Source organism: Plectropomus leopardus, chromosome 23 (genome assembly GCF_008729295.1).
Source record: "Plectropomus leopardus isolate mb chromosome 23, YSFRI_Pleo_2.0, whole genome shotgun sequence".
Classification (NCBI taxonomy): Eukaryota; Metazoa; Chordata; class Actinopteri; order Perciformes; family Serranidae; genus Plectropomus; species Plectropomus leopardus.
In genome coordinates this window covers 17,395,109-17,415,251 of record NC_056485.1, presented here as the reverse complement: position 1 = coordinate 17,415,251, position 20,143 = coordinate 17,395,109, and the positions used below count along the sequence as shown (strand labels likewise).

At 38.5% G+C, this 20,143-nt stretch overlaps 3 protein-coding genes across 3 annotated transcripts; 1 reads left to right on the top strand and 2 right to left on the bottom strand.

The window, feature by feature from the left end:
• Positions 1-162: 162 nt before the first annotated feature.
• Positions 163-8,099, bottom strand: mettl3 (methyltransferase like 3). Its single transcript, XM_042512764.1, has 11 exons — positions 7,876-8,099; positions 6,465-6,652; positions 5,921-6,373; positions 5,655-5,830; positions 4,458-4,671; positions 4,186-4,373; positions 3,145-3,183; positions 2,942-3,050; positions 2,613-2,678; positions 2,387-2,499; positions 163-1,546 (listed from the first exon to the last, which is right to left on the bottom strand). The coding sequence occupies exons 1-11, from the start codon at positions 7,976-7,978 to the stop codon at positions 1,432-1,434; spliced, it is 1,764 nt and encodes a 587-aa protein (XP_042368698.1). The 5' UTR covers positions 7,979-8,099; the 3' UTR covers positions 163-1,431.
• Positions 8,100-9,068: 969 nt separating this feature from the next.
• Positions 9,069-14,371, top strand: ttc5 (tetratricopeptide repeat domain 5). Its single transcript, XM_042512404.1, has 9 exons — positions 9,069-9,338; positions 10,781-10,913; positions 10,986-11,197; positions 12,349-12,499; positions 12,613-12,704; positions 12,781-12,984; positions 13,422-13,636; positions 13,727-13,871; positions 13,967-14,371. The coding sequence occupies exons 1-9, from the start codon at positions 9,276-9,278 to the stop codon at positions 14,084-14,086; spliced, it is 1,335 nt and encodes a 444-aa protein (XP_042368338.1). The 5' UTR covers positions 9,069-9,275; the 3' UTR covers positions 14,087-14,371.
• A 1,589-nt stretch (positions 14,372-15,960) lies between these two features.
• LOC121961817 (E3 ubiquitin-protein ligase CCNB1IP1-like) lies at positions 15,961-18,037 on the bottom strand. The gene is given in 6 exon segments (XM_042511858.1): positions 15,961-16,127; positions 16,767-16,941; positions 17,499-17,573; positions 17,576-17,647; positions 17,740-17,904; positions 17,906-18,037. Coding segments are annotated over 6 exon segments (786 nt in total).
• Between the last annotated feature and the right edge of the window lie 2,106 nt (positions 18,038-20,143).

Below are 20,143 nucleotides of genomic sequence, written 5' to 3'. Positions count from 1 at the left end.
TGCTAATTTTTCGGTCAATTTTTGTAAGTTGCTCATTGCCTTCTTCCTGTGTTTTTGAAAGAAATAAAAACAATTTGCTTAAACAACAAATTCAAGGACTTTACAGGAACAATTTGTTGCCTGATATCAGACAACTTATTACACTTCAATCTTAACCAGATTGTGTTGCTGCAAAACCGAGTGAGACGGAGCAAAGTAAAAACAAGCTACGACAATGAGTGATATTTTAAGACATATTTTAACCAGTAAACCGCTGTGTCCTGTCACAATGCGAGGCTAATCAGTCAACTCAAACACAGCAGAGTGGCCACATTCAGAGGTCGACATCCAGGCAATCAAATTCAAGGACCCATCACGCATTCGTTTCAATTATTCAGGCACAAACAGGACTGTCACACTTTCTCGAGGCAAGTCAAACGTGACACAGTGACACAACTGTGGGAGACTCATATGCAGACAGAAGAACGTAGCCCCCAAACATCGATTAAAAACGTATAAAAAGAACTTTCAATTTCTATTCTTGCACTTCAAGCACTTTCAATGACCCCTTTCTATTTCTGTCTATATAAAGGCCTTGATTTTTCCCCTCAGCTTAGCCAACTTCTATGGATTTCAAGGATGTGGGAACCCTGATGTATGATGATGGATGTCTCTATCTAACCTGATCATCATTGTGATATCACATTTCTCAACAGACAGTTGACATTTCTTATAACCACGCCTGGTTTACTTTCTTATCCTGAAATAAAACAGAGGAAGATGCTCAGCAGCTTTTTTTGCCTTTAGTTAGTTCCTCTTTTGAAAGCATTAAGCAAACTGAGCTCCACAACAAAACATATTTCTATTAGGCATTATGTCATGTTTGGCTTCAGCTCACCCTCGCTAATTTCTCTACTTCTAATAATAAAAAAAAAAAACTCCTGGTTGCATTTGATATCAAAATGTATTTCCTGTTTTTATTAACAAAAATAACTTCAGACTTTTAGGATGAACTTGTTTCTGTATTTGCCCACAATAAACACGTGAATGTTATGTGCTGATCCCAAATGACTGTGAAACACCTGCTGAAATGTTAAAATTCAGTGTTTGTCCTTTGTTGCAAAACTCATCATCACTTATTCAAAACCTACAGTATGTCAAAAGGAAAGAATCTTTATTCTTTACTAACAAAATAACTAAAAATGTACACTAAAAAATGTCTCCTGTGTTTTTGTCGATGTTGAATGTGAAGTTTTGTAGCATTAAATGTGGCGATTACACACAGTGAAAACCAGAAATGAGGGAAACATTCCACCGAAAGCAACACCAAAAGTGATTAACATTATTTCTTAATGTGACATTTATTTTTAAAAAAAAGAGTGCACTGGTATAAAAAAACAAAAAGCAGTCTTTAGACAAAGTTCTCCAAACCTGCGACCACTGACAAAGTCATCACTGCATGCTCTTGGGTTTGGAGATGACGCCGTCTGGATAACGACTCTTAAATCGAGCCACGACGTCAGGATCCAACAGATGGATGCCATCGAGCTGGTTTCCAAGAGTTACCCTGAAGTGAAGGCGAAACTACAATTAGCGCCTCCCAGTTGTAATCAGTTGATTGGTAAATCCAAGTAGACGTTTGTGCCACATTTGCAGAAATTCCCTCAAGATTTTCTTAAGATAACAACATGAGGTCAGAGTGAGAATTTACCACCAAAGTCTAATTTATTTATCCTCTAGTCTAAGTGGACGTTTGTGTCGAATTTGAAGAAATTAGCTAAAAGTGTTCTTGAGATGCATTTATGACAACGGGACATATGCAAGGTCACAGTGACCCTTGACCTTTAAACACCAAATTCTAATCTGTTCATACTTGAGTCCAATGGGATATTTATGCCAAATTCAAATAAAATTCCCTCAAGACGTTCTTGAAACGTTCATAAGGTCACAATTAATTGTTGAAGCCCATATTAACATTTGTGCCAAAATCAAGAAACTTCTCTGAAAACCTTCTTGAGATATTGTTTTCACAATAATGGAATGGGTGCAAGGTCACAATGACCTTATGTCCTAGTGGACGTTTGTGCCAAATTTAAAGAAATTCCTTTGAGGCACTCTTGAGATATTGCATACATGAAAACTGGACAATTGCAAGGTCGCAGTGACCTTTGACCACCAAGTTCTAATAAGTACATTCTCGAGTCAAGTGGACGTTTGTGCCAAAATTGAGTAAATACCCTGAAGGCACTGAAATATCCCATTCAAAAACGGGCGGACAACCAAAAAACATAAAGCCACATAAAGCCACGGTTATCTTTGGCATGGAGACATAAAAAGGTCTGTAAGTGCATGTAAAATGTGTAAAACAGCTCCTTGGCCTTTAAATAAAAGCGTGATGGTGCGTTACCAGTTGGGCTGGACGTTGTGGGGTCGACCGAAGAGCTCGATCTTTCTGGTGCCGGGCGAGAGTCTCTCTATCATCCCGTAGATCTCATCCGGTTTGTGACTGGTGGAGCGGACCTGGAAAAGAGTTTCAGATAAAGGTGATATAATCTGTATCATATCTGAAGCGAATTTTTCAGGCAGTAGAAATCATAAATACAGTAACTATGACAGCTGATATAATAATTTACCTCAGCTACAATGACATCACAGTCCAAACCTCTGTTAAATCCCTGAGGGTTTCCCTTCACACCCACCTGAAAAGAAACAAATGGTATGTTTTATATTTTCGGCATTTATCTGACACGCCTTTGGAGGCATGTTTACAAAGAATGAGCCTGAAGCAGCTCAGCGCTTCGCTTCAAAACACCTTCAAGCTATTGTGCAGTCTCTTTAACTACCAAAAATGAACATGCCGAAGGCAAAAACTCCTCAAGCTCTGAGCTCAGCAGCTTTGTTCCAGCTCATACAGTGTACGACAGAATATATATAAAAATGACACGTAAGAAGACAAACATACGAGACAGTGCTCCTTCCCGTGGTTCAGCCAGTGGCCCGTCCTCCCTGTGCGGATGATTCTCTGAAGCTGGTTCGTTTTCACCCAGATGATTTCGTCCACTCGATCATAGCTGACAGATGAAAATGAAAACATCAGTTTCAAAAAAGCTGATAATTTATTAAAAATATCTGGTGCCGTGAAAAAGTGATGACGGAAAGACATACCCCCAAAGACTGAGACACTCTCTGCCCAGCTCCATGGCCCTGTGAGGAGAAATCAGGCGGGTGATTAGTTTGAGCAGATACAATTATATTTATATGTGCAGAACTTGGACCCTGCCAACTCTTATAAATGTGCCGCCGTTGATTGAAAATGTTTGAGGATTAAGTTTTATTAGATTTGATAAACCCCTCTGTAATTACTGAAAGACTAACTTCAGCATTTTTCAACCTTGACCCTTTTTTCCCACGTTTTTGTGGAACGAGTGGGAACAACAAATTTCCGTGCCGCAGCCAGATAAGGCTTTCACGGCTGTGCCTGGTTAACAAAAAGGTTTTTATTTTCGTGACAAAAAGGTCCATGTTTGTAGAGATCTTTTCCATAATCTCGTCAGACACTTATAATAACAATCTGAGCCTGTCGGTGGAAAAAAACAACTTTTAAAGGATGAAAATGGCACAAACAGGCACCAGTTCAAAGCTGCTGCAGTGCTCAATACCGGACCAGTTTCAAAAAATGTTGCTCACGTCTAACTGCATGAACTTGAACTTTTGAACTTGAATGACGGGAACAGAGTGCAACTTTTCTGTATCACTTCAAAACAGAGAAACAAGAGAAAACTGCAGAGAATTGCCTAATTTTTCAAATGTACTGTTCATATTTTTAACTTTGGTTACAGTGACATTTACTGTAAAAGTTTATATAGATTTTATAAAAGTCAGAGCTGAAGATTTTTTTTTTTTTTTTTAGATCTGTTGGTGAAAATATTGACCAACCAAGGAACTTAAACTACGTGGTAAATTGTTTTTTTTTCTAAGGACATCTTGATGGTGGAGCATCAAGACAAGGATCATTGCTGTTGACCTGTTAAAATCTATCCTTTTTTTCGGTGGAAGGTCTCATGAAGGCCTCTCAAAATCGTCCCCGCTAGGTCTACATTTAACTCCAATCTTTCAGAAACACAAAAAAACCCTTAAAAACAGAGAAAAATGCACTTTGAATCACTACGAGCCGTGTTCATAAACTGTTTGGATTCTTGTAATTACCTGCCGGTGACCCAGAGGAAGAGGAAGCCGTCGTCCTGCAGGATGGGGATGTTGAGTTTTCTCATCTCGTCGTCGGTCAGCGTACCGTAAGGCAGCTCCATGTGGATGTCCCACGGAGGATCGGCCATCACCACGGCAAACTTCCCGAGGATGGACACGTCTAAGTAGCGGATATCGCAGCAGATCCACTGCAAAGAAACACAATCTGTCATTTTTGTAACTGACCAAAAAATATCTACATCCCTCAGTCTCTTCCCTCGTCTCCTCCTCACCTGCGAGGGGAACAGTTTGCCCACGTTGCTGTCCGCGTCCCCTGCACAGAGGCCGAGCTCCGTGGTCCCTGCCTGGGGCCCCAGCAGGCTCCCCTCGGCCTCTGGAGGACTGTCGATCTCGTAGTGGACGTATTTGCAGGTGTCCATGTGGAAACACGTGTTGAGGAAGGAGCAGTCGCCGAGGCTCTCGTCTGTGTGCTTGTTGATGATGCGACTGAACGAGAAAATACGCAAAAGTTGAAACACGGGAAGGCAAATATAAATATATATGTACCCTGGAAAAATATCAACTTTCAACAAGTCAGTTAATTTTATTAAATCAGAAGTTTTCCAACCTTTGTGTATTGTGCCACCTCAAAACAATGTTTACCTGTGACCTCTTAAATACGGTGTCATTATAATGTTGTTTTATTTCAATAATTTGCCTGAAGGAATAAATTATCCAACATTTCACAAAGGACTATCGATCCCTTTAGAAAAGTTGAATGTTTTTGACCTCATTATTCATCTGATGACACCTAAGATTTATTCTGAGACTTGATTACTAGGTGGAGAATCACAACCGTAGACCATCATTTAGTATGAGGAGAAACTAAAAAAAAAAGTATATTTTTCAGATGAAAACACTTAAAAAATGCAGTATTCTTTTCAATGTGATTATAATATAACTGATGTTGCAGAAAAGCCTTTCTGGGTTTGAACATTTGACCTTTATTTACTTGAGGCACGGCAGCGTTTCATCACGTGATTCTCCGAGTGTTCGTATTTTTCAAACCTTGATTATAGTGACATCTTCAGGCCAATGAGGGTAGAAGAAGACAAAGGACATTAAATTATTGTTAAAGTATCTATTTGGTTTTCTAACAGAAGTGGGAAATATCTGCCGTTTCTGGCTTGTTTTCTTGCCGATTTTGTGTTTCTCAATCTGCATGTGAGATTCCACCTGCTTGAATTCACATTGTAACCAGTTTCTGAAAAGGAAATTATTAAATTATTTAAGAAAAAAATAGATGTTACCAACTATTTTGAGATTTTACAATGCAATATCAGAAAAAAAGATTAATAAAATCATATTTCCCGTGTCTCAGTGTTTTTAAAGTCTTATGAATTAAGAATATAACATACTAAATTTGTAAACTGCATTGTACCATAAAGCACAGTACAAATACAGTACAAAGTGTTCTGAGAGTAACTTACCGGAAGTGTAACTTGGTGCACGGCTGCGGTGTGTCTCCGGAGCGCACACACTCCTCTTTGGTCCCGTGGTCGCAGAACTCTTGGACCTGAGCTCGGCCGCGTGATCGAAACTTTTCCACGATGGACTGCTCCTTCGCTGTGCTGGCGTTCAGCAGCTCCAGAATCTCTCGGCTCACCTGGGGACAGATCACATCACAGAGGTAAAAATCCCGTTTTACCGTCTTTGGAAATGTAACAGGTTTTAAGGATTCTGGCGAGAGACGTACCTTCTTGCTCTGCTGCTCTTTGGTGGACTGCTGGTTCAGGAGACTCTCGATCTCCATGTCCAAGTGGGACGACTGGCTTTTACTGCTCCTGCCCTTCTTCTCGGCCCCGCTCCCCGACGCCGAAGGCCCCGCCAGCTGCGAGGAGGACGCCGGCGTCAGAGAGGTGAAGGAGGAGTGCGGAGGAGAAGCAGAGCTCTGAAGCGAGGGCGGGAAGCCTGCAGCTCTTTTATGATGGGCCGGATCTTCTGCTTTTCTCTTGACTCCGGCTCGCTGGGCTCCGACCGCAGACCCGATCATGGCCCATAGTTTTGTGTGGTCCACTGCCACCACGACTGATGGCGAGGAAGAAGTAGAAGAAGAGGCTGAGGTGGGCTGCCGGACTTCGATGAGCTCCTGAGCGGAGAATTTTAGCAGTAGACTCTGGATGCATCCGTGACTGACAGCTGTTTCTGACTGTATAAAAAAAATAAAAATAAAAAAGAATGTTATGTTACAGCCGACATAATTTTACTTTCATCTTTAAAACTTGAACGCTTAGACTCACACTGAGTTCATTTGTGATGGCGAGGGAGTCTGTCGGCAGCGAGAGACTCAGATCGGACAGATATCCCAGCAGTCTTTTCTCTAGTTCGGGGTCTGGTGGTTTTTCCGTCTCCTCCTGAGAGGGCGGCGGCGCTGACGGAGCCGGGCTGTCACTCCTGACTGTGGAACCCTCCGCACTGCTTCCACCGTCTGACCGAGAGGAGAAAACAAGAGTTCAGCGTTTTGAGGTTTTTAAGCTTGACGAGATTTTTAAGATCATTTAGACAGAAAACTTAACAGTCCTGTTTGATAAAATTCCAGGACCGAAAATAGTCATTTGACACTTGGCATCATTAGAAAGAGAAGCCTAAAACACGAGTTTGGTGCTACAATGTAAAAATAAACTTTGTATCCAGGACTTTTAAGACCTTCAGGCAGAGTAACACCTTGTAGTAGTGAACTCACCTTTCTTTTTTTAATGTGGAAAAACTACATAACACTGATGAATACATTTATGTTGTTGTGATACACAGTGTTGCACTTCTCTGTCTTTCTATTAAAGTTATGCAGCCTTACAGTAAATTACTGGCGCCGGGGCAGGTTTGAAAGGCATGTTTTCTTTTAAAAACCACCAAAATCACACCATTTATGAAAACAAGAAACTGTTCATTATAGTGCCTACACCTTTAACCTTTCAACAATCCCCCAACACATCATGTCTGAAAAAAACATAACCAAATCTAAGCTTAAAACAGCGTTACTTCATTAAAATCACTTAATTCTACGTCTCATTTTGAATCAAGCCAAAAATAAACCAGCATGCACACCAAGAGAGAAAAACCAAGCTTTTTCCAACTCCAGAATTAATATTTATCTTTTAACTTTCAAACATCAAAGGTTTTTAAAATCTAATAACTAATTTATAGTGGAGGGAGGCTCAAGGAAAGAGTCAAAAAGAAAAAATAAAGAAAAAAGTCAACCCCAGCCACCGCCAAATGTCTAGGGGAAACGTACATATTTAAAGTTATGTTACAAAATTATGAGAACTTTTAAGTGCTGTTACAGATTGTTTTTTTTAACTCTACTTTTTATTTTAATGTATAATTTTTCATGTAATTTTTTAAAAAACTTTTTGTTAATTTCTCTCAATGTTTTTGAAAGACACCAAGCCAATTTCCTCGGGTTTTAAAGAGTTAATCTAATAGCAAACAGTGAGATACCACAAACACAACAACACAAACTACAAATAACATTTGCTACTAAAAGCAGCGATTTTAAGGTCTCAGGGGACGAAACGCGGGCATTTAACTTCACTCTTGACAATTTATAGACTCAGTAATTAACTAATTAACCGGTTAAATGCTGTACTGATGATTTCAAACCAAAAACAGTGTTTGCTGCCCCGCTGGTCCCGCTCGGCGGTGTCACCGTACCCGCGGACAGCTGCGTCGGGTCTTTCCGCCGCCGCTGCAGCCTCTCCCGCAGAGAGTCCAGCTGCTTCTTGTGCGCCTGGATGTTGCTCCACGTGTCCGACATGACGAGCTGGACTCGACAAAAACACCGACACGCGAGCGCTATAAACACTTTTCAGACAACAACAACAGTTGTCCGCCGTGTTTGGAGCGAAAAATGTATGGTACACTGTGAAAAAGCACCGGAGCAGCAACTTGAGAGAGAAACGTTCCGGCTGAGGGGTGCCGATGCAAAATAAAAATACCCTTATAAGACTATACTTAAAGCTGTATTTTAGCTACGAAAAAATAGTCAATTATAAACATATATATGTTAACCCTTTCATAGCAAATTGTTTTTTGTTTTTTTTTACGGTACAAGAAAATTACCGTAAAATTAGCACAAATAACAAAGTGGGAATATACAATTTTAAAAAAAGAAGAAAAAACAAGAAAATGAACTTTAAAAAAAATAAATAAATTTGTCAAAATAATTTTAAAAATATAATTATAACACAGTTTAGTATGACATTTTTCACTTGCTTTTGAAAAAAAAATGTTTCCCCTAGACATTTTACCCACTTTCATTTATTGCAATTTATGGAACAGTTCGTACCAGGGTTTTCATTGCCTTTTTTCCCATTATGATAGCTATATAGTTTTTACCCCTAGCTGTTTTTCCCCTTTCTCTAGAAATGTTACCCTAACTCTCCTTACTATTATTATTATTTTATTATTACACTATTCCAAATCTACTAATTTCTTGCAATTTATGAAACATTTCATGCCAAGTTGCTCATTGCCTTTTTTTCCCCATGTTTTCAAATTAAATTATAAACAACAATGACAACAACAACAAACATTTACAAAAAGGAAAAGAAAATGCTTAAAAATAACGAATTCTATTACATACTTTTACGTATGTCATTATGATAATTATAGAGGTTTCCCTAGATTTTTAAATATTTTTCCTGAGAAATTTCACCCTAGCCTTTAAAAAAAATCAAAATCAAAATCTACTAATTTCTTACAATTAATAGAATATTTTACACCAGGTTGCTTTTTGACTTTTCCTCCATGTTTTCGAAAGAAATCACACCAACGTGTTTTGGGTTCACGGGGTTTATCGTGAAAATGTTCTTTGTCGGATTCATTTTGTGCACGGACGACTTCAACTTCCGACGTCTCAGAAATTAAAAGCCTGTTTCCTGTGAGCTAAAATTCATCGCATTGGTGCAATTTCAGCAAAGACATGTTTTCCGTCATTATATTAACATTAAAGCTTTATAAATAAAACCCATATATTAATTTTGGTGCGTTTTGCGTCACTGCAGCGGCTGTTTTCCCCGGCTGTTTCTACTTTAAGCTAACTTGGCGTAAAGATGGCGGAGGAAGAGAAGAGTGGCGAGCCTGTTAAAGAGAAAAACGAGCTGCAAATTATGAAGGTGCGTATTTTTAATAACATTTAATTAACGTTTAAAGCCACCAAGTGTCCGAGGCTTCGTCTTTTGTTGACTTCTCACGAGCTCAGTGTCGCGCTGCCTCTTAATTGACTTCCTTAGCGACTCGTTACTATAACAACTGCCGAGCTAACAGACCTCGTTTTAATATTCAGCATTTATTTGTGATAAAATATCAGGTTTATAACTGTCATACACCTTATTCCGTCAATAGAATAACTTAAAATCTTTACTTTTACCCCGTTAAAATTCAGATAAATGACTCTTTTTGTATGCAGGCTGAGCTTGCAGTTGTCCAGTTCTTGCTGAGTCACCAGATTGTCAGCATGCCCTCGTTAATGCACCATGTAAGGGCACCAGAGATGCGCTAAAATCATCTTTTAAATATGTTAAATTAATGTTTCACATCTAAATTACTCCTTATCAATAACCCTACGTGTATTTGTAGACACCAAGTATAGATGTACATGGTTACAGTTGTTAGAGTACCTATCATACAGATACATCTGTATTTAATATTATTGATAGATGGATGAATAGACGGAAAAATAAACTCATTCTGTAAGATATAAATCTATTATACATGGAATAATAGGTTTAGAATATATATATAGCACATAGGAATACAATATAAGGAATATACTAAAAAATAATAGAAACATAAGAATACTAAAATATTAAATGCTAAAAAAAAAATTAAAATAGACTAAAAAATATATAAACTCAAATATGCATAGTGGTAGAAGTTAGTTTTAGTATGCAGTAAGGTAAAGTGGGAGAATTAAATGTGCAATTTACCATGTGCAAAGTTAGGTTGTACCAGAACTACACAGCTGACTATTCTATAAGACTATTAAGTATTTTAACATCATGACCCTGCCCAAAGCTACAAATATAAATATTTTTGAGTGACTGGGGAAAATCCTCCCTCCCCAAATATTTGTTTTTAGATTTTTTAAAGGTTTTTTATTATTATTATTATTTTTTTTTTTTTTATGACAGAAGCCTTCATTACACATGGTGAGTCTGAGGACCAGTAGATGTTTTTTTTTAAGAAAACAAGCACTTCAAATAATAAAACCATGATAAAAATTGTACAAGTTAAAATATTTTCTGTAAATCAAATAAACAACCATAGTAATTTTACTGTTATTCTGTTATTGATTTGTCTGATGTATTAAGTGACAAACTGCAAAAAAAAATGCAGATATTACAAAATACCATTAGTATGCTGCTGGTACTTTAGTGCTTTTCCAATAGCACGATTGCCCCAGTTTTTCTCTTTTCACAACTCAATATTGTGCCACCGGCAGATTAAGCTGAAAGAAATATGCCTTTGATCTATTTTTAAATGTGTTAAAAAAAACTCACTTTTTTCCAACATCTACCCACCCTCCCCTCTCCTTCTCCACACCCTCCCATCACAGGAACTCGTGGATGAACTGTATAATTTCAGAGATTGCTATTTTGAGACTCACAGTATGGAGGAAGCTGGGAAGAAACAAAACGATGTCGCACAGGAGATCGCGAAGACTCTAAAGAAGCTGGAGGAGAAAGAAGGTGAGTGCTACATTTTACACAACAGCGCCTCAGAGTATAATTCGCACTTACTGCATCTGTTTTTCCCCACAGATCACTTTAAACACAAAGCAGAGTTTCTGCTGCAGAAGGGCAGGTGTCTCAACGTGGCTCCGGACTTCAGCGCCGTAGCAGAAGAGTGCCTTTCCCGCGCTGTGAAGCTGGAGCCCGGCCTGGTCGAGGCCTGGAACACGTTGGGGGAGCAGTACTGGAAAAAAGGAGACCTGATCGGTGCCAAGAACTGCTTCACCGGTTCCTTGCAACAGGTACAGTGAGGACAAAGAGAGGGAGTCAGTGAAGCATGCATTTTCATTCTGTCCCTTTTGGCTTTTCACATAAAAAGCCATAATTCAAGCACCACATACCGAAATATATACAGTAACACATAAGGTGCTGTAATAGTGAGCCTCTGTTTAAAAGCTTTGCATGATGCAAGTCTTTAAATGCCTACGTGCCGGTGTTATCAGGTTGTCTGTCCTTTATGTGAATGTGACATCTCAAGAGCACCTTTGGCACAAACATCCGCTTGGACTTAATAATAAAATTAATAGATTTTGGTGGTCAAAGGTCAAGGTCACTCTGACCTTGTCTATTTTATTCATCTTAATGCAATATCACAAGAACACTATGAGAGAATTTCTTCAAATGTGGCGTAAACATCCACTTGGACTTAACAGTGAACTGATACGATTTTGGTGGCCAAAGGTCAAGGTCACTGTGACGTTGTCTATTTTATTCTTCTTAACGCAAAATAACAAGAATACGTTGAGAGAATTTAGTCAAAAGTTGCGCAAACATCGATTTGAAGTTAACAGTGAACTGATTAGATATTGGTGGTCAAAGGTCAAGGTCACCATGACCTTATCTATTTTATTCTTCTATTCTATCTTGAATCTGTCCCACTCTCGTGAAAGTGATATCTCAAGCACATTGTGAAGGCATTTCTTTAAATTTCACACCGACGTCCACTTGAACCTAAGAATGAACTGATTAGAATTTGGTGGCAAAGGTCAAGGTCACTGACTAACTAATTAATTTGGTTATTGTAACAAAATTTCACACAAATGTTTAATGGGATAAAATGATGAGGTGATGGCAGTTTATATCCAAAAGGTCAAAGGTCATCTTACTTGTGACATCATAATGTAAACTGGAAGTGAAACTTGGCTGGTTTTGTTGAGGCATACAACAACTAGGCACAAATTCTAGTTTATTTTATTTTGAAGACTTAAAATTGCAATTTGTACGTTAACATTTCTGGCATTTTGTCAAGAGAAACTGACACATAACTAACCTAATCTACAGATTGTTTCTGAATGAATGCGTTAAAACTTCTGTGTAAATGTCTTTCTATCTGTCCAGACTAGGTTTCACTTAATAACTCATTAGTCTTGTACTTTACCTTCTATCTCTGTAGAGCAAGAACAAAGTGTCTCTACGCAACCTGTCCATGGTGCTGAGACAGCTGCCGGTGGTGGACAGCACTGCACAAGGCAAGCAGGTGCTTGAGAGTGTGGACATGGCCCGACAAGCTGTCCAGCTGGACGTCACAGACGGGACATCCTGGTGTGAGTAGAGTGTCTCTGTACTTAATAAGCAGAGAAAAATTTACAGTTAAGATATAACTTCTGTGCAATTATGCCCTATTCTAAAGCTGTATTTTATGTTTTTGTTTTTACAGATATTTTGGGAAATGCCTATGTGTCCCTATTTTTCACCTGCGGACAGAATCCACAGTTGTCTCAACAAGCTCTAAGTGCCTACACACAGTCTGTGAGTACTGAACATGTTTGTTAAAATCTAGATGTACTAAAGGGACTGTTGTATTCATGTTTTACTCCATTTGCAGGAAAAAGTGGACAGAGCTGCGTCTTGTTACCCAGAGCTGCACTTCAACCGAGCCACTCTGTTCCAGTACGAGGAGATGTATGGGTCCGCGCTCGGCGGCTACAGCCGAGCCGCGGCACTCGACCCGGGCTGGGAGGAGCCTCCGGAGAGAGAGAAACAGCTGCTGGAGTATCTGGGGAAAGTCACAGAACTCTTACAGAACAAGGTATGAAGTAAAAATGCCAAAAACAAGATCTTAGAGGTGACATAATCAAACATCTTGTTTCATAACATCAGCAGTCCAAGACCCAAAGATATTTGGATTTTATTGTGCATCCCTAATTTTTTGCCATCAAAATCTCAGTTTAAGAATGATTAATTTATTTTAAAAAGTTAAAATTCTGACTTGGGAACAGGAAACTAAATGCTTTTTGAATTAAGATTAGAATTAAACAATAAGAACTAGTTTGAGCATGGCTGCAAAGTTTTGTGATTTTGTGAAATATTTTTTCACATTATTTTAGGGTCACAATCACCCAGCCCTATTGGCAGCACATTGTCATCAAGATGATAAAAATATTTCATTTTTCACCACAAGGTGGCAGCAAAGCACAGCCATGTCTCGTGTTTCGCTCCTAACCTTCAGTGTCTCCACCTCTTCAGGGGAAGGTGAAGGCGCGTCGGTTAAGGACGATGCTCTCGAACCTCAGCACATCGGCTTTGGGTCCCTGCTCCTCCCCTCAGTTCCGTTCCCCGACAGGCCGCGTCGGCAGCCTGGAGCCTCGAACTCTCTCCTCCCTCTCCCACGGTCACAACGCCGGAGTGGCCGCCTTGGGAAAGGTGGTGTTCAGCCTGGCCTCTGAGGGTCGCATGGCCTTGTGAGTGCAGTCAGTTTCAGCATAATTGTGGAGAAAAAGTTCTGGATTTTTGGAGTTGTGTTGTAACATCTTGCTGTTTTTTTCCTCCAGTACGTTTGGCATGGTGGACAGCGAGGAGACGTGCATAGTGGTGATGGTATACAACACAGCGGACAGCTGGGGCGTCCTGATAGGAGACACTGTCGTCATTCCTGAACCTCAAGTCAAACGAAACAGTATAACACATAAGGATAAGGTCAGTTATTGTTCATGTAATTCAAAACACACAAAATAATTTCTTTTTTATAAATTGGTCTGACTTTCCTTTTTTGCATTTCCTCTCTGCGGCAGTCGTTTGACTTCAGGAGTATACGAGTGGACTCTCCTCTGCTCCTCATCGTCAACGGCAAGAAACAAAACGTCCACAGTCAGATCGCTGCCTCGGTCAGCTACAAGCCTCAGAGCGAATGAGCAGAGCGAGAAACAAGAAGTGCAGCAAGGACCAATTTGTTCTGGTTTTGAAGAAGCGTTGGGATGAATACGGATTTTCCAAAGTTTGTGCCTGTTTTCCGTGTTGTTTTGTATATAGAGGTCAGCCTGTTACTTTGTCTTTAGATAGACTCTTTGTTTATATTTATAAATATTTCTTTTTTTTGTATTCTGAGTTCTTTTTTTGTAAATGAATGAACCTGTGATGATGACAATGTGATGTCAGAATTGTGACTACAGTTTACCCTGAAAAAAACAACTTTTAAACATTTTGTTTGAGTGGCGTCTTTGAACAGCAGTTCTCAGAGTGGGGTCTCAGGACCACCAGGGGGCCTAAAAACTGTCTGAAATTTACTACAGTGCTATTTTATCCATTTAACAATTTTCACAGCAGACACTTGTCATAGTAGGACCCATAACAACAGATCTTTTTTTTTTTGCTTGACTTGCTCTGCAATTTTCAAACATATTGCATTAAAACTCTATACAAACATAATTTTGGCAAGCTGGCATACGTGACGGAAGAGATGTATGTGGCAGTGAATAAAACGCCACACATGGACATTGACAGCTACCGAAAATAAATTTGCAAGTTATGTTACGTTACATAGACGGCAACCCATGGAAAATTACTGTAACAATTTCCTTACACACAAAAAACAACACTTTTCCAAATCTCTTAATAATTTTCACTAATTATGTTACTTTTTCAGGCCTGGAAAACATGACTGATATTTCATGACTTTTCCATGTTTTCCATGACCATTGGGGCTCTGCAATATACAATTTCAAAGCTTTTATATGACGATACAGGTGACGTGTCAATGTTATCGTGCATCCTTGATTCACTGCAGCTGGGCTGATCAGTTTACCAGCTGCGTAATGCACAATATCCAAGTCTATGTTTCAATGCGTCACCATTTATTTCCAATCAATAATAGCTGCAAAATAATCAAATTAAACTGATTTCTAATTTGTACAACACTAAAAATCTAATTCTCGCCCAGTGAGCATGACAGACCATCTACTGTTATTCATCCAGCAATAAATATGTGTATTATATCAGTAAAGAGAAAGGTCTGATTTGATTTCTTTTAGCTAAAAAAGTCAAAATAGAGGAGGGTTTTTTTTGGCCCATGCAGGTTAAGATTGGTTTATGTCCCCTTACCCAAATCCCCTAACTTCTACTTTTCAGATATTAATAAACACACATGAAAACACTGACAGGAACAGTGTGGATTAATTAATTACCTAAATTTGTCTGTTTTTCAATAGAAGCAAGAGAAGCTTTTACGTTTATATTTTCAATAAATCTGATGTAATCTATTTATTTTGGTACTCATTCATCTTCTCATTGGACATATTTCTGTGGGTTTTTTTTAATTTATTGATTTTATTATCATTATTTCATTTATTTGTATTTTTTATTTAAATAGTATATTTTTTTATTATTTATTATTATAATTTATTTATTTTTTGTTTTTTATTTTTAGATATTATAGGCCATTCTAGGCCAGCTGGGATGTGAAGGGGAGGAGATGGTTCGACAAAAGGTTAACTTTCCTTCTCAAGTATCAAATAAACGCAAAATCTGGAAAACATGGGCACATACGGATGAAATGCAGCTACGTATATATGACTTGGACCTGGACTGAAGGATGAATATGGACTTTACTTCTAGTTTTGAGTCCAATATTTGTTTTTATTGGACAAAAACAACAAATACATAAATGCACTCAGGGCAAACACACCGCCAACTTAATAAATACCAAATCATTAGAATACTTTGTTAATATATATAAATAAAACGTAGTGCAGTTAATGTGCCGCAGTGGGGTATGAAACCTGTTGCTGTCTCAGTGTTTCTTGATGAAGGGCCGTCCTCCGTCCCTGGCAGGGGAGCTGAACTGGAAGAAGGTCTTGGCTCCGTCAGCCTCCAGGCAGGAGAAGAATCTGCTGTCCCCTTCGTGGCCCGTGGAGAGAAAGTGAGGGCTTCTCTGGGGAGTCGCCTGCCGAGCCGCCCCTGGGGGTTGACGGATGTCTCTCATTGTTACATTGAGTAAAATTCCCTTACACAGACAATCAGCTCATTACTCCCTACTGTTCTTTCTTAATGAGTCTGACAAAACACCTACAGCTGTGTCTTCCTTTCTGCCATTTAACACGATTCTCTCTCTGCTTCCTTCCTCTTCTCGTTAATCAGTGTGAGGCGACGACCGATTTTATAAAAGAATTGAAGTTTATGTCTTTACCTGTCAAACGTTGTTGTTGTTGGGGTTTTTTTGTTTGTTTTTGTGTATTTTATTTATAGAGGTTTTACGCAAAAGGAAATAACAACATGAATCATGTTTAAATCAAGAAAAAACAAACAGTATCTACAAGAAAAAAACAGTAACAGCTATCATAATTATACAAAAATAAACCCATCCTCAGACCCTCCCTTAATAAATAAATAACAAACATAGTTTTTGGTAGCAAATAGTGATTATTTTCATCATTTATTAATCAGAGGTCGATTTGTGATTTAGTCTGAAATATATCACAAGCCTGATCGTTCACAAGCTCTCCCCTCTCACATTGTGAAATATCAATTAATCTTCTGCACAACAAAACCAAGCTGTTATTTAAATAGAGTACCTTTAAAACCTTAAAATGTTCTTACCAGTGTTGAGTTCTTGAAGTGCTGGTTGTAGCAGCGTGTCTCTTTCCCCGACACCCACCACCATGTTGCGCAGCCTCAGAGAGTCGTACAGCCCCTGTAGCTTCTGGTACTGCCTGTTCCTCTCCATCAGCCTCTCGGACACATCGCTGTACCTCCTTTTGTACTCCTCCATCACCTGAAGGAAACAAGGTTGTACACGTTCTTCTGATCTTATAGGTTTCTAACTTTCTAAATTGAGCCCTAACCGAAAAATCACAAAGTAAGAGCGAAGACAACATTATGAGTATCTTAATTTTGTCTCTTCATCATCCACAGTCAAAAAAGAGAGAGATAATGACCATGGAGCTATTCCTCTGTCTCTTCCCCTCGAAGGTTGGATTTTAACACATTACAGTATGACAGCTGTATTTCTTAGCAGGTCAGAGGGCATGTTTTAACTATTATATTTTTCCAAAAAATAGCCTTGCCAAATAATTTCAGCACTTGCAAAACATCTTAGGCGCTTGTTTCAAATGTTACATTGTGAATTAACAATGATAACGGTCTGGGTGCCCAGTAGCTCTGTTGGTAGAGCAGGTGCCAAATGTACAGAGGCTGCATCCTCAGCTTCAGTTCTGGTCTTAGCCTCTGCTGCATGTCATCCCCCCTCTCTCACCTTTCCTGTCAAATAAAGGCAAAAAGCCTGAAAAAAAACAATCAATAAATAATAATAAATTCGAATAAGAATTTTACTTTCTTCAGGGAGGCGATTTCCCCCCTCATGCTGGTGAGCTCCATTTCTCTGCTCTGGTTCTGCTGGGTCCAAACATCTTCTCCATCTGCTTCAGCTGTGTCTCCGCCCGTGACAGACTGTACTCTTGATACATGCGCTCCTGATGGACCTGTCCACAAAGACACGGACAGGCTAAGAGCAGACTGACACAAAAAGACATTTCAGGACTCACAGATGTTCACAAACAGAAAGATGTTTGACCTGATAGCTCCAGAAGGCCAGAGCGCGGGCACTGATGTCCAAAATTACATCTGGTCGCAGACCTGCCAGGACCATGGCTTTGTACTCCTCAGAGGGCGACAGCTCCATCCTCACAATGTCCAGCTTCCCAGACAGCGTAGAGGAGCAGGCCGGGCAGATGGCGGGGGGAGCGGCTGAACTCACCGGACCCGTGCTGATCGCAGAAAACGTGCGAGCAGGCTGTGACCCAGGCGAAGCCGCTTAGCCTGGTCCGGCACTTTGGGAAGTTACACAGGAGTGTGTCGTCGCAGAGAGACATGGCCACAACTGTGGAGAAGGACAGTAAAATTTTAGTAATGGTGAGCAGAGCTGCAGACAAGTTGAAGGCTCCATAAAGCTATCACATACATGGAGAAACTGAAAGACCTTCACCATATTGAGGTAATGCCAACAAAAAATCAATTTGTGAGACATGTATTTTCTTAGCAGGCCTATTTGGGGGGTAACACATATTACAACCTACTGGACATCAAATTAAAGTAAGTTTGGATTCAAATGAAGGTGCAGTTTAGTGAAATTTGATTACTCAAAATCATAAAACACCTCCTAACATACACCACCTTAATAATGGAGCGTACATTACTCTTGATAAATAACAAGATCTTTTTCTCAACTTAAAGGATTTAAAAAACAAAATCCAGGTTTTTCTTCTCTCCTATTCCTGAATTTGTCTGTCTGTTACTTCCTCCCTTTCTCCCCTGTTGAGTAGTAAAGTACCTAAGATGTATAGGGGAATACAGTGCAGTAAAAATATACATTTTATTTAAATGTAGTGGAGTACAAGTCAAATTTAACAGTATAAAAATTCATATAATGTACAGATACTCCAAAAAAATACTTAAGTAATGTAACAAAGTATTATTATGTCATTATGTTAACACTACTGTGTATGAATATCAAATGAATTTTGACATTTTGATGCATTGTTAGTTTTATTTCATGTAATTTGTCTTCAAATAAGGCAATATTGTGGCTCCAAATCTTATTAAAGTAGCAAATACAGGATGCAAAAACATACTGAGCTAACGTTAAGTCTGCCTTAAAGTCCTGTTAAATTCTTAAAACTTTCTACACAGTTCTTAATTTTGACTTCTTATTATCAATGAGATAAAATACTAAATGAGGAGTTTTTAGATACCCAAAATATCTAAACTTATGACTGTAAGAAGAAGTTTGATGCTTTGTAGCTTAGCTAAGTTTGGGTTTCACAGCTAGCTTACTGTTCTTCAACTACCTGTAAATATTAGCATTAGCACGTTAGCAGGTAAATGGATTAGCGCTCAGGCTAAACTGTTAGGTCCACTTTCTGTGCAAATGTTGCATTTAAGCAAAATAAAAACAACAACTTCGACTTCGAAACGGATACACCTGCGGAATATTTGCGGTTAATTTCGTGAGATACAAACCTATTGTCCGTTTTTTCACCAAACTGTTAGCCTTTAGCTAGCTCACACTCTGCAGGTGGCGACAGGTGACGCTGTATGAATACTGTAATCTGATTGGCTGATTCCAACTCTAATTTTCAACCATAGACTGCATATAAATGCGTTTACAGTTTATGGTTTCAGCAATAAAATCTCAAAACATTAACTTTACATATCTAAAATTAACATACAATAATAATAAATGATCTAAAATGCTGAATCTGAGACATCTTTGTGATGAGGACAAAATAAAAAAATATATAAATTTATTTTTTTTTTCTGTTAAACTTAAGTGATAACTGAACAGAATATTGAATTTACAGTTAATTTCAGGGGATACCAAGCTTTTTTAAAAACCTTTAATAGGCTAGGCTTAGAACCAGCATGGAAAATAAGGAAAAAACACTATAAATACTGCTAAATATGACTAAAAGCAACCTGGACTTTGATTTTACATAAACATGATATGTTTATGATACTTTTAATGTTTCCAATCAATCAATCAATCAGACTTCATTTGTAGCACTTGTGCAAAACTGTAACACACACACATACACAACACACACACACGTTAAAAAGCAAGATTTTGAAGACTTTCTAATTAATTAAACATAAATAAAACCTATAGATAAAAGACAGAATAAATAAATAAATACCTTATTAATTTATAATAAAAATATATAACCAGATAAATAAATAAATACTCCAAATAGCAAGGTAAATGAAAGGATAACAGAACAAATAATAATTTATAAAAAATGTTAAAATTAATAATAAGATAATATACTATCTAGTAAATCAGTAAAACAGACTAAAATGTATATATAAATAGGCAATAAATAGGTAAAGTTCAATTAAAAGCCAAACTAGGTTCCAGGTGATGATTAACCTTGAGAAAATTAGATATTTAAATGAGCAGCCCAAAATAAAACCCTTAAAAT